Genomic DNA, 14,175 nt, shown 5'->3' with positions numbered 1-14,175 from the left:
TGGGAGTATACTAGAGCTGCCACGATTACGTCGACTATCAAAATCGTCGACGACTGATTTAATAGTCGACGCGTCGTTTGAAGCTTTGTAAGATCACAAAAGACGCAGGAATAAGTAGTAGGAGTTAAGAGTGTAATAACGGACTGAAACAGAAGATGGCAGCACTGCATGGACAAGGATGCCAGCTGCCGTTAAACCCCGAAGAAGAAGAAGAAGAAGAAGCTGTGTCCCAGAATTCATAGCGCGGCCCAGCTCAGTTTCCAACAATGGCGGCAGCTAGTTAGTTTTAATATTACTCTTATTATTCTTTCTGGGTCGCAAAATAAACGTTCAACATATTTTCAGGCGAGAATGTAGCTGTGTAAACCTCAAATATCTGCTCAGTTTATCAAGACACCACATATTTTCAAAAGCGCTCCGACGTTTTCGGAGACGTCTGTTACCCACTAGCTCGATAGCTAGCCGGGGGCTAGGCTCACTAGAGCCGTGAGAACACCGGACTCCCAGCTAATCATTTTCAAACCCACCGCCCCCTTTCGCTACTCAGGTTAAACATGATATATAAGTCATTTAGATAACTTAAAAATGTTATCGTTTGGCTTTTTTCAGTATTTTATTTGTTCCTGAGTAAATCGGCTGAGCTTATTAAACTCCACTGAAACAACCTGCACATTTAATTAAAATTTAATAAACTATCATCTTGTCTTTATTTTTAGTTAGCACATACCTTAAACACTTAAAGCTGTAATCTAATGATAGTTATATAAGAGCAGATGCTGCTGGTGCAATAAGCTGTCCGTTTTACGTCCAATGGATGATGATCTGATTAGTCGACTAATCGCAAAAATAATCGGTGACTAGTCGACTATCAGAATAATCGTTTGTGGCAGCCCTAGAGTATACGGTGTCAGCCCAGGGGCTACAAGAAGACACTTTAACAATCAGCTCTGCTCTGTGTGTGTGTGCGTGTTGCAGGAAAAGATACTGAGGCCTCTGTGGCAGGTCTTTAGTGTCCTGAGGATGACTTCTATGTGTAAAGGAAATGATCACATGATAATTACAAGGGGGGTCAGTGGTAAAGGACTCATAATGGAAGGCTTTATAACTCTTGCTTCAGTTGTGCTTGTGTGATGAAAGACCCCTTACCTGTGACTGAAGGGAGCCACAGCAGCCATGTTGACTCTGGGTATGTGTGTCTCTTCAGATGTTGCCTCCTGATCCTGTGTATCAACAACCTGCTTGGACGTTACTGGCATGGTAAATGCGATAGCTGGCAACGGTAAGGGAAGAGGAGAGGAAGCTGGACTGCTCTCCTCAGGAGTTCCCATTTCCTCATCTGATTGGCTGCCAGAGTCACTATGATCTCTGATGGTGTGATGGTTTGAGTAAAGAAGAGTGGGCCGAATGTTACAGTTGCTGAGTGTGACGGATTTAGCTGGATGGTTTTTGGGAGGCTCTTCCTTCCTTCCTGGTATCGCATCAGCCATTGATTGGGTTGCAATGTTTGAATTGTCTCCTCTGCTAAAACCGAGCGGTGGACGTAGGTTGCCGGCTCCATACGCTTGATTCTTATTTGCAAAGGTGCTTCTGTTGCGATTGCCATCCTGGGGTAATTGGGAGAGGATTTGCGATTTTCCCAGGTCTAGCGTGTCTTTTGAGTGTGGCGGATGTACTCGTCGCTGGGTCAGCGGGCTGCTGTAGGCAGATCTTGACACCTGGGGAATTGGAAGAGCTCCGGTTCGCTGGAAGAGCTGACTTTTAAGGCAGGCATCTCTCAGGGCATCTGTGGAGGAAGGCCCAGGGATACTGGAGTTTCTTGGACAAAGTGACGGGGAGTGTGCAGGTGTGTTCGCAGGCGTGTGCTTAGGGGTCTGTTTTGAGGGCCTGGGCAGGTCACTCGCCCGGCGGTGTGGTTCTGTTTTAGGAGAGGAAGGCAGAAGACTGCGAGGGAGGGGTATTCCTGATGAGGGAGGCCCACGGGGAACTGACTTCACGTTGACCCCCCCACTCATCGTGACCTAAATCAAAAGACATAAAGGGGGGAAGACAACAAAAAGTTAAAAAGTTAGGTGAGTGCATGAGATCATTAACCATAAAGCCTTCCCAAAGTTTGGTTATACATTAAGAGTCAGTGTTAAAGTTCTACTAATCTAATCAGGCTGAGAATTTGCTTTTCCTTTCACAGAGCTGTGCAATGTGAGCCAAGTACATATGACAAGATGAGTCATGGTAAACCACGAGGTGAACTTATTTTCAGCGGAGCATGGAGTTTCTAAGAAATCAGATTTGCCTGCTAGGAGTTAAAAACACAAAACCAGCTTTTTACACATGCGCGCGCGCACACACACACACACACACACACACACACACACACACTTCTCGTGCCTATGGTACGACAACTTTTCTCCGTGCCCCGGTACACTGCGCAGAAACACCTTGCCACACACACGTGCCAGCTTTTTATACGCTTGTAGATCATTATGTTCTTGAAAAACAATTACTGAAAATGAACTCTAATACAACATCACACTTACCCCGGCACAATGCATACATATAACAGTTTCAGGATATTGCTCACCTTATTTGCTTTGACTGCAGACAGTCTTTGGTTTTGTTACTCTCGTCTGTGTCAGAATGACAGAAACCCTCCGAGAACTACGAAATCCTGCTTGAGCTTTGTGAGCCCGCCTATGCTAATTCTGATCAAGTGAAACGTTTCATATAATTTTACTGCTTCGTGCTGCTCTGCTGGGAGGGGAAAGGGAGGCAGTGAGTTTGGGAGAAAGGCAGGGAGGGAGGGCAAAAAAGGCGGAAAAAACGTCAAGTGCACGTACAGCTGCTTTTTAACGTAAGTGTCGGCCAATAAGTGTCGGCAGGAGCTCAATTCCTCTAAGCTTGTAGACATTCTCAAGACGGCCTGCTGAAGTTAGATAGGTGATTTAAGCGGCTGTAAGTGAATGTGGCGTGACTCGTGGTGCCAGCCGGGCTGGTCTGAGCATTTCAAAACTGCTGCTCAACTAGGACACACAATCATCTCTAGAGTTTACGAGAGAATTGTCCAAAAAAAGAAAAATATACAGTGAGCAGCAGTTTTAGGGGAAAAAAGCTTTAATAGCAGAGGTCATAGAGAGTGCTGTGAGTTGGTAGGAAGGCAACAGTAGCTGAAATAACCACTCATTACAACTAAGGTAAGCAGAAGAGCATCTTTGAATGTGAGATGCTGATGAAACCCTGAAGCAGATGGGTACCGCAGCAGAAGACCACACTGGTGGCCACTCCCATCAGCTACATACAGGAAAGTGAGGCAACAATTTGCACATACATTCCAAGATTGGAGTATAGAAGATTAGGCGCAGTGTTGGGAAGGTTAGTTTTAAAATGTATTCCATTACAGATTACATGTCCTAAAATGTATTCTGTAACGTATTCCGTTACGTTACTCAATGAGAGTAACGTATTCTGAATACTTTGGATTACTTAATATATTATCATGCTGTTTACAACTACATGAATGTACTATTGCTGTGATTTATTACTGTTACTGAAGGTCCGCAGCTCCGAACCGTAGTAAAGGGACCTCTGGCTAATACGGTGGGTTCTGTGTCGGCTCGTAGCTGAAAACTAGCTTTACTTTGTTGTCTGGGTCAACTTTGCTAGCAGAGACAGAGAGAGGCGTTGAAAGGCTGCTCCAACAGAACTTATTGTTTTTGGAGGAAAACACGAACACGGTGTACAGTCGAGTCTTAATAGCTTACTTACAACTGGGCTCGTCAGGCTCTCTTCTTGGCTGCAGTGGTTATTATTATATTTACATGCTTCCAGCTCCCGTTTCTGCTCGATGACAGCTCGTACTTTTCCTTTTTCTCCCTCCTCGCTCACAGACACATAACGGGTATGGCAGTCCATTCTCCCTGCAGCAATCTCCTTATTAGCTTAGCACAACAATAACAAAAAGGCCTCTCTCACCAGGGAAACACGCAGAGAGAGCGTCACCCTGTAACCATGGCAACCGTAACGCTGCCGCCTGGAACAACAGAACGTAGCTGTCAAACAAAACCCAAACAGTCCTGACCCGCCACAATATGAAACAGGGAAGTACCGCCGTGTGATCCATTTATTTCAACAAAGTAACTGTATTCTAAATACCACCTTTTTAAACAGTAACTGTAACGGAATACAGTTACTCATATTTTGTATTTTAAATACGTAACGGCGGTACATGTATTCCGTTACTCCCCAACACTGATGATGCATAGTCTGATAAGTCTCTAAGATTCAGATGGTAGAGTCTGAATTTGGCATACTCAACATGAGAGCATGAATCCTTCTGCCTAGTATGAACTGTTCAGGCTGCCGGTGGTGTGATGGTGTGGGGGATATTTTCTTGTTATACTTTGAGCCTCTTAATACTAATTAAGCGTCTTCTAAAAACCACGGCCTACCTGAGTATTGTTACTGACCACGCCAGTTCCTTTAGGACCCCAGTGTAGCCACTTCCTGATGCTATCATGTCAACAAGGACCAAAATATCTGACGAATGTTTCCAGCACATTGTTGAATCTATAAGAGGAAGACTGACGATTGTTCTTAAGGCCAAAGGGGGAGCAACTCAACACTAGCACGGTTTACCTAATAAAATGTCCAGTGAGTGCATATATTGAAATGTTCATACATGCACAAATTCACTCTAGATTCTCTTCCTAGTTGCACTTAAAAAATGGTCTGAGCGTGTGTATTATAATTACACACACAAACGCAGACATACTTAGAAATATACTAGAGATTTAATGCTTAGCCCTACTTGCCCCGTCTTAAACAGCAAAACTTTTGCTGCCAGAAGACTTTGTGGGAAGCTGTCTTTAGCGAAGCATTGATGTATCAAATTAAGCCGTCAAAGTCACAAGGATAAAGTGCTGGATTATTTGACAGTGCATCTAATCACAGCATTGCACACAGTGTCATGTGGATCACTCAGACACACATTTCCAGCAGTCTGAGAAAAGCAGGAGAAAGAGTGACTGCTTCAGCTTGAAACTCCGATGAAGAAAAAGGACGGATTCTCTGCAGGAGGCCTTCCTCCCACCTACTTATAGAATCAGACATGCTAAGACAAGCAACTAAGAGCTGTGCGGTATTTTGATTGATGCTAATGTAGGCCTGCGCAGCAGCGTACAGCTGCAGTGATGCAGCAGTAGGTAAACAGAGACAGATGTGATCATCCATCCTCCTTTTCCCCTATTACTCCCTACAAATTCCTCCCCCTCCTCATTGTCTGTTTCTGTACGTCTTCCTCACACACTCCATCTCTTGGGAGGTCCAGACAGAAAATGAGCATCAGAATTTCTTTCTGTCTGCTATAGGTCCTGCTGGATTTCCAGGAGCACAGGTGTGGGCTGACTCGATGCCTATCTGTATGAAAATTTGAATTTCCCTTGGGGATATGCCGGGGTCACACCAACACTTCTGCAGGCTGTATAAGAACATACAGGGGCTCAGCTGCTCATGGTGATGTGTGTGTGTGTGTGTGTGTGTGTGTGTGTGTGTGTGTTCATATCTTTGTGGGGACTTAAAAAGGGGAAGTTTACTATACTTGTGGGGACCAAAATCCTGATTTGAAGGCATTTTTCTACACTCAAAATGTGGTTTTAGTGTCAGGGTTACAATAAGGTTAAGGTTAGGTTTAGAGTAAGGGTTAGGTTTATTGTAAGGGGCTAGAGAAAGTGTTATGTCAATTAGATGTCACCACAAGATATGAATACCTGAGGGGTGTGTGTGTGTGTGTAAAAGAAGGAAATACAAATAAGGTGACTGAAACAAACAGCTGTAAGTTAGGGGGAAAAATAATCTAGTTTAGTTTGATTTCTTTCAGTTATGTTATTATAGGATATTTTGTAGCACAAGCGTCACATGTGTTGGGTACATTGTATTTGTCATGTGTTCAGACTTACAGGCTTCAAAGATTGTTCTGTGTCATCCTGTCACATAAAAACTTTACAATACACCGTCTGTTGGCTCCTTTCACTGTACGTCTAACTCCATGTGATGTCTAAAGGAATTAGTTTGAGTTTGGTTTAAGAAGCGTTTTTATTTTTACTGTTTGAGGCACGTGCAAACGCAAAAACATGAAGCTTTTAAGGATGTTTATATTGCTGCTGATTAGTTTGACAGTTAGCGTTTCTTTAGCATCAGAATCAGCTTCATTGTACATGTTTGTAAAGCTTCACCTTAGTTTTATATTTTTCCAGATTCACAGCATTTGGAAACAGCACTTTAATAGCTAAAAACATAATTACATATCTTATTGTGAGACAAAATCTGCCATCACTATCAGTCACTGTGTCTTTAGTCACAGACCCGGCCTCGGGGCTGACATCATGATTTAGCTTTCATACTTAAACCAGCTGAAATAAATAAAAGGTTTATTAGGACATCATCGTGTTTGTACTATGACGCAAACACAGTGCAGAAGCCTACAGAGAAATTGGGGTTTGCTACAGATCAGTGTAGTTATTGTGTGGGTTGCTGCATGGACCAACTACTGTCTCTCTTCACTCTGCCAGGGTGGTGCTGACATCTACTGGCTACTGTCTGCAACTGCAGGAACACAGCGTCTCATTCATTACAGTCCCGTATTATCATTAATTATAGCTGCGAGGTGAATTATGCAGGCTTATTAATAGCATCTTTTACACTTATCAGAAACATCAGCCATATCAGGTTTGTGCTCTCCTGAAGGACAGAAGAACAAGGATAGCGTTGCAGCCGGCATTATGCTACATGTTCACAGTGTAATTTAATAACATTACACTGATTTAGCTCAGCTTCCCCATTGCCGCCTGTGGCTGACCTGAGTTACTCTATATCTTATGAGAAAAGCATGCATATCCTCTCTCACAGACATGCACACTCACCCTTGTGATGAACACCCTCTGACTCATCACAAAATCAATACATGAGTTGGTAACACAGGCCTCTCTGTCTGTGAAGGGCATCAGCAGAGCCTGTGTGTCACACAGGCTGGAAACTACAGTACATTGAATTAATCACCTCCACTATGACAGCAGCCAGAACAACAGCAGTAAAGTCCTGCCGTGGAGCAGAGAAGCTAGTGACACCCAGTGGTACAACAAATTCCTGAGAAGGCAGTTTTCTTAAAAGAAAGTCATCATAAGATAAACGTGGCAATATTTTTAGCTCAGAAAGAACATATGATTCAGTTTCAAGGCTCTGCTGTGTCACGCGAGAGTCTTACCTGTCAGTGCGCCGTTGGGCTAACCGTCCAGAAGCAGGTCACACTTCTCTGACGTCCCAGGAACAATGGGCTGTTTTTTCCTGGATCACAGTTGCATCCTCACCGCTGCTCTCTCATTGGTTCACAGCTCCTCACCATTCACCAAGACAGGAAGCTTGAACAAACAGGAATGACACATTCAGCCAATCAGGGGCCTGTCTTTCGAGGTGACTCATTTTCAAAGTGACTTTCTTTGATTCTAACCTCTCGCCAAAAGGAAAAAAAATGTCATTTGGCAGATTCAAAGAACACAGTCACGAATCTACGACCTCAGAGGGCATTACACTGACCTAGATTCATTTTCTGGAGGCTTACTCTAAACAGCACGCTCTCGTGGTAAAGTATCGTGTTTTACACTGCGGGGAACAGCTTTCGTCCCCATTATAAGACAAAAGAAACACACGATCATTATGTGACGGCGTAAACAGAGTTAAGCTCACACACTGTGAGGACTACCTGGACCACACACACATACACACAAGAACTGAAGAGTGTTTATGTTGTCATGACTCATTGGACCAAAATGGAAATGTATTTGGCATGAAGTTACCCAAAATGACACATAATGTGTCACCATCAGAAATCCCACAGCACAAAGTCAGCTCCGAACCTCGAACCTCCAAATTGCACTGGGACAGTAAATGAGCCTCGCTGGGACCTGGTGTGATAAAATGGGTTCTGTAAGCATTTAATGTATGAGGATAGCTGCTGTACTCCTTTAAATAAAAAAAGTCTAACACACGTCCTCTGCACATGCTCTTATTATAGAAGTCGGGGTACAAACACCCACAAAGTAAACAGGAGAAAATATAACCCGACTACTGACAATATAAATATCACCATGGGAGAAGCAGTTTGCCTCCATTCTTCTCAACATCAAACAAATGTACCACACGCTACAATATGTATACTACACATGCTTTACTGAGTCATACATCCAAACTGCTGACTCAGGTCAACTGCCAATCATTTCATCCTTTAGATACTCCTGCTCTCTTTCTTTTCGTTTATTGTAATCCTCTTCACTGGCCCGTCTTTTCTCCCTTATTTTTCTAACTGTCACAGCACCATGAACATAGTCCTCACATTAGAGTTTAGTAACTCTGCGCTTTTAGAATCAACAGGAAATATGTTCAGCAAGAGAACAGATTCATCAGGAAACAAGAGAAAAATATACTTAGAATAAGAGAAGGATCTGAAATATTAACTAAAGTAAACACGAGCCTTCACTCACCTGCTTCAGTCTCCAGTTGGAGTCCGATCTGTATGCTGCAGAGCGCGGCTGGCTCGATCCCTGCCTTAGCTTCTTTCTACTTTTTCTGGCTCTGAGCTGCAAGCATGAGTGTGTGTTTGTGTGTCCGTCATTCTACTCCCCTATCACGTCATGCCGCTCTGCTGCTGCCGCAGTACGCCTGCAGCCGTATCCCCACCTCCTTTTTTCCTCCCCTCATCCCAGCCTCTCTCCCCCCTGTCTGTCTATGATGCTCTCTCTCAATAATGGACCTGTTGGCTTCGTTCCCTCCCTCCCTCCCCCTCGGTGAAATATAAGCCCAGCTAGCAAAGACCCGGCTGGTCCATTAGCCGGATGAGTGTGGTTTGTGTGTCTGTGCGAGCGCAATCACGGCTGCCTCTATAGTGTGAGTAATACATGGTAATTAAGCAGATGTAGCCACAAATGTGAGAAGCCTAAACCCATCATCTGGCTTTCTAGATCTAATTGGTGGTCATGGAAATCAGGATGACAGGAAAAAAAAAAAAAGTGCCACCTTAATGATAGATTTTCTGACGCCCAATGAGAATGTGCACGTCACTATAAACACACATAATCACACAAATGGGCACAAACATAGACACACATGCGCCCTCTATATCTGTTTATATATCAGTGTGCATGCCTGAATGAACCGGCATCATGGAGGAGGGCAGCTCATCCATCACTCCTCTAATTTGTCCCACGCTTCTAATGAAAAGAGGCGAGACAGAGTGAGAAATAAGTGATGAGAACGAAGGCGAGGAAAGAAGAGCAGGAGGAGGTGTGATGGAGAAGCATGTGCAGAGTAAACCCTTTCCTCGCATCTTTTCCCAGGTGACAAACTCAGAGTAACATCACAAAAACATCCCAGATGCCTGAAACTCTCTTTTCAATACTATAAAAATCTCATCAGACAGTAGGAGGTCTACTCGAATTAAACTCACATCAACAGAGAGACAAATGCGGTTAAATCACTGCTGGTTTACGTCATTTTACTGCAACATCTCTCTGGTCATCTTTACAAACTCTTATGAATTTATCAGAAAAGGCACTTCTTATTGTGATCATTCTACGTTTGTTACCTTTTGTAATCATCAGTCCACATTTGTGCCTTTCTCTGCATCTCAGCTCATATTTCTGCTGAGCCGAGTTCGACCCACTATTATAAGAGCCAGTGCTGCATATTTAATGAAGACTGTGACATGCAACAAATTCAGAATCCCATCCTTCCCTTTTACAAAGTAGCTTATGGATCAGCTTCAGTTATTGGTTACGTCTTAAGAGTTTCTAACTATGGGTGAGACTTTGGGGTTTGTTGGGTTGTTTATAGTCTTGTTTTGAAAATACAACCTGAGCCTTCTATGGCTGATCACATATTGATCAAGAATTGGCTCTGTATGCTAGAGAGATGCATAAATAATGAAAACCAAGCACAATAGCTGGATGTTTGCTATCAGAACACATGCATACTGCACACGTCCCCCCTCCCTCCTACTACAGGCACATACTACAGCATTCCCTTCATGCTTTAGACCACAATCACTTAACTGCTGACCTCCAAATACTCACTTTAATGCCACGGTTGCTCCTTTGCTTTCCAGCTACAGAGAGAAAAGATTCAAGTGTGCGAAACTTCTCCAACAAATTCAGTCAAAAGCAGAAAAAAACAAACACATGATCTGTTGCTTTGTCTCATCATGAAACGGGAAGTGACTTGTGACTGAGGATTATGGGTAGGAGTGTGCAGCCATCTGCATTGATGCATGTGTGCGTGCATATGCGTGTGTGTGTGATGGGTGTTTGGGTGGGGGTTAATGTCACGGCTAATCTTCTGATGTTCCCCAAGGCATGTATCCCCCCCCCCGAGAGACAGACCCTGACAGACGCTGTTATGACAATGGGACACTTGTGTCACTGTCACCCTGAGGGGCATATGGTGGGGTGGGAGGGGGGCCCGCTCTAACATGTTGACCCCGTGCTGTCTGGAACACGGAGCCTCAGATGGGCAGCTTGACTAAGACAAATGAAATTAAGAAAAACAAAAGAAGGAAGTGCAAACAGAAAAACAGAAAAGCAGAAAAACAGAAAAACAGAAAAACAGCTATTGCAGCTGAGGGGAAGTTCATAGTTCTCTGTGAAAGTTTGCACAGCGTCTAATTAGAACAGTGTTTCAGCATCTGAGCTCGTTCCTACTGTATTTATGACTCTGCTTTGTCTGAATGCATGATTGCCACTAGATGGTGGCAGAGCATCATCTTCATATTACAGTATGTTAGTTTGAGACCAGCAAGTTCAAGCAAAGTCTAACTGGTGGAAAAGCTGTAAATCACAACGCCAGAAGGTTTAGTAAAGGTGCTGAATCAAAGCAGACCTGCTAATATTATGTTTTATTGTTAAATATGGTAATAAATATGACATGCATTACCTATATTTTATTATTATTTATTTAATGTCTCAAAGCTCTGAAATACTTAAATAAAAAAAGAGGTGCTGTAAAAATGAAAGCTAAATCATTACATAAGCTCTGAGGATCACTGCAGTTACACAGTCTGCATATAAAACTGGGCTTTCCCTCTGGGTCTACAAAATGAAACCAAGAAGTGTCTAAAACCTTTCTATTATCCAAACACTTTTTTGGTTTTACACAAAATCTGTACGAGAAAGTTTCTACTGATCACTCGATCTGTGATCTCACTGAACAAATTCAGCACGTTATAGCTTTTGTCTCTATGTTAGTCTTCCCCTTACAATATAAGGAAGCTTGAAGTGACTGCTGTTGTGACATAAACGTGTCACCTGATCGTAACTTTTCTCCATATCTTGCATGTTCCTCACTGCTCGTTTAATGTGTCAGGGGAAATTTATAACAGGAAGTTATGATCAGGTTGGTACATAGAGGAGGAATCAGAAGAAAGTAACACAATCGGTGTGCATGTTCAATGAAAATCTTTTCTCTATATTCTTTTTACAGTGTCAACAACGTGCTGTTGTATTCTTGATGAAACTAAAAAAATTTAAATACCAGAAACGAGAAGTCAAAAAGTCTAACAACACAACAAACAAGAAGGCTGTTCTTTCACTACATGACCGACAACGATCAGTGGATGTTGCAACATTACTGCAACTAGGGCTGCCACGATTAGTCGACTACTCATGATTACGTTGACTATCAAAATCGTCGACGACTAATTTAATAGTCGACTCGTCGTTTGAAGCTTTGTAAGATCACAAAAGACGCAGGAATAAGTAGTAGGATTTAAGAGTGTAATAACGGACTGAAACAGAAGATGGCAGCACTGCATGTACAAGGATGCCAGCTGCCGTTAAACCCTGAAGAAGAAGAAGCTGTGTCCCAGAATTCATAGCGCAGCCCAGCTCAGTTTCCAACAATGGTGGCAGCTAGTTAGTTTTAATATTACTCTTATTATTCTTTCTGGGTCACAAAATAAACATTTAACATATTTTCAGGCGAGAATGTAGCTGTGTAAACCTCAAATATCTGCTCAGTTTATCAAGACGCCACATATTTTCAAAAGCGCTCCGACGTTTTCGGAGACGTCTGTTAGCCACTAGCTCGATAGCTAGCCGGGGGCTAGGCTCACTAGAGCCGTGAGAACACCGGACTCCCGGCTAATCGTTTTCAAACCCACTGCTGTCTTTCGCTACTCAGGTTAAACATGATATATAAGTCACTTAGATAACTTAAAAATGTTATTGTTTGGCTTTTTTCAGTATTTTATTTGTTCTTGAGTAAATCGGCTGAGTTTATTAAACTCCACCGAAACAATCTGCACATTTAATTAAAATTTAATAAACTATCATCTTGTCTTTATTTTTAGTTAGCACATACCTTAAACACTTAAAGCTGTAATCTAATGATAGTTATATAAGAGCAGATGCTGCTGGTGCAATAAGCTGTACATCCAATGGGTGATGATCTGATTAGTCGACTAATCACAAAAATAATCGGTGACTAGTCGACTATCAAAATAATCGTTTGTGGCAGCCCTAACTGCAACCTTCAAAGTCTTAGGTTAGATTCAACAACATCATGCACACACTTTCCAGAAGTCACAGCTCTGCAGATCACTGAATACTGTTGGGTTCATCTTGAGGGCGTTAGCTGTTTATCAATTACTTGTGTCAGGGTAAACTTATAATAAGGGACAATACAGACAGCAGTTGTCCTTATTTGTATTACATGTTAATGACCAAACGATGAAGCAAATAATAAATAACATATAGAAAACTGCAGAATGCTGCTCATGTGGTGATGCGAGGCTGCCCTGAAGTCAGCGGCACTATGAAGACATGAGCACTGACTCGGCACACAACAAGACAATAATGAATCTGTCACTTGATGTCCTGAACTGCAATTCGTCTAATTTATTCTATGCATGCTGCTTGAGCTAATCCCATTTCACTTCAGCTTGATGGAAAAGGGGAACTGAAAGAATCTGACTGCATTCATTAACACTGCCCGTCATGGAGTCTGCCAGCACCAAATGCCACCAACAGAAAATGGCTCATTAAAGAGCTCCTCTTGCACACTTTAATGTCAAGTGGCTTCCACTTGAGCTTTGCTTCTTTCTGCAAATTAGTACACTCTCGCTTTAGGCCATGTATAATTTCAGCACATAATTATGAGTGAAACCCCACATTATTATTATTATTATTAATGTGCGCAGGTGAAAGCTGAGGAAGAGGTAATGTAATTATAGCAGTTTGTTTGTCTCTCTGTGAAAAACGGGAAAAAAAGAAGCCATTAAAATAGCATGAAGATCTACATCTGTTACTTCTAAACTACAAGATATGCTGTGACTGTTTTAAAAGGCAGCTTTTCACACCTGCAGCCATCGGAAATCCTTCTACACATATGAATAAGAAAAATACTATTAGGTTTGTCAGCCGTGGTACTCTAAAACACTTGTTTGTACTACTTAACTTTTATTAAATTAACTCAAACACTTTATTGCAGGGGTGGGCAACTCCAGGCCTCGAGGGCCGGTGTCCCTGCAGGTTTTAGATGTGTCCTTGAACCAACACAGCTGATTTAAATGGCTAAATTAGCTCCTGCAGTTCTCCAGAGGCCTGGTAACGAACTAATCATGTGATTCAGGTGTGTTGACCCAAGGTGAGATCTAAAACCTGCAGGACACCGGCCCTCGAGGCCTGGAGTTGCCCACCCCTGCTTTACTGCAACAATGACGACATCACAGGCACCGTGCCACCCCGGGCATTGAAGGGTATCATATAAACAAGTCGATTAGTTTTGAAAAAGCCTTGAAAACTTTCTCCTTTTCTTCTTATTCCCAGAAAATGACAGCACGTTACCCAGTAAATTTCCAAAAAGCATCTAACATTAAAATCAGGAATGCATCCGACTGATATTACCCATCTTAACCACATGGTGGCAGTAGCGTGAAGTCATGTTAAAGCTGGATGCTTCATATACACATTTTCACATCTGTTTCTGTTGTTTCTCATCCATTAAGCATATCAGGGTGACCTTTTGCTGCTCGTGCCTAAAGGTCATTAAATGCTCTGGTAATAAAATAGGATCACTCTGAAATTACATCACGCTGAGAGCTGGATTCAAACTGATTAGCTATTAAAGGTTAACCTGTGAGCA

General features: G+C 42.6%; 1 protein-coding gene across 4 annotated transcripts in view; it reads right to left on the bottom strand.

The window, feature by feature from the left end:
- Window positions 1-10,241, bottom strand: part of nav1a (neuron navigator 1a) — an 88,051-nt gene extending 77,810 nt beyond the window's left edge. For all 4 annotated transcript variants that reach the window (XM_087834247.1, XM_087834248.1, XM_087834249.1 and 1 more), the window contains exons 1-3: window positions 10,113-10,241; window positions 7,253-7,406; window positions 1,147-2,018 (exon numbers count right to left, since the gene is read on the bottom strand). In XM_087834247.1, the coding sequence (XP_087690373.1) occupies window positions 1,147-2,012 (866 nt within the window). In that variant the 5' untranslated portion in view covers window positions 2,013-2,018; window positions 7,253-7,406; window positions 10,113-10,241. The remainder of the gene's footprint in view (window positions 1-1,146; window positions 2,019-7,252; window positions 7,407-10,112) is intronic.
- Window positions 10,242-14,175: the final 3,934 nt, after the last annotated feature.

This window comes from Neolamprologus brichardi, chromosome 20 (genome assembly GCF_056152115.1).
Source record: "Neolamprologus brichardi isolate AB-2024 chromosome 20, ASM5615211v1, whole genome shotgun sequence".
NCBI lineage: Eukaryota > Metazoa > Chordata > Actinopteri > Cichliformes > Cichlidae > Neolamprologus > Neolamprologus brichardi.
Note: the sequence above shows the minus strand (reverse complement) of the source record. Positions and strands in the feature narration are given on the sequence as shown.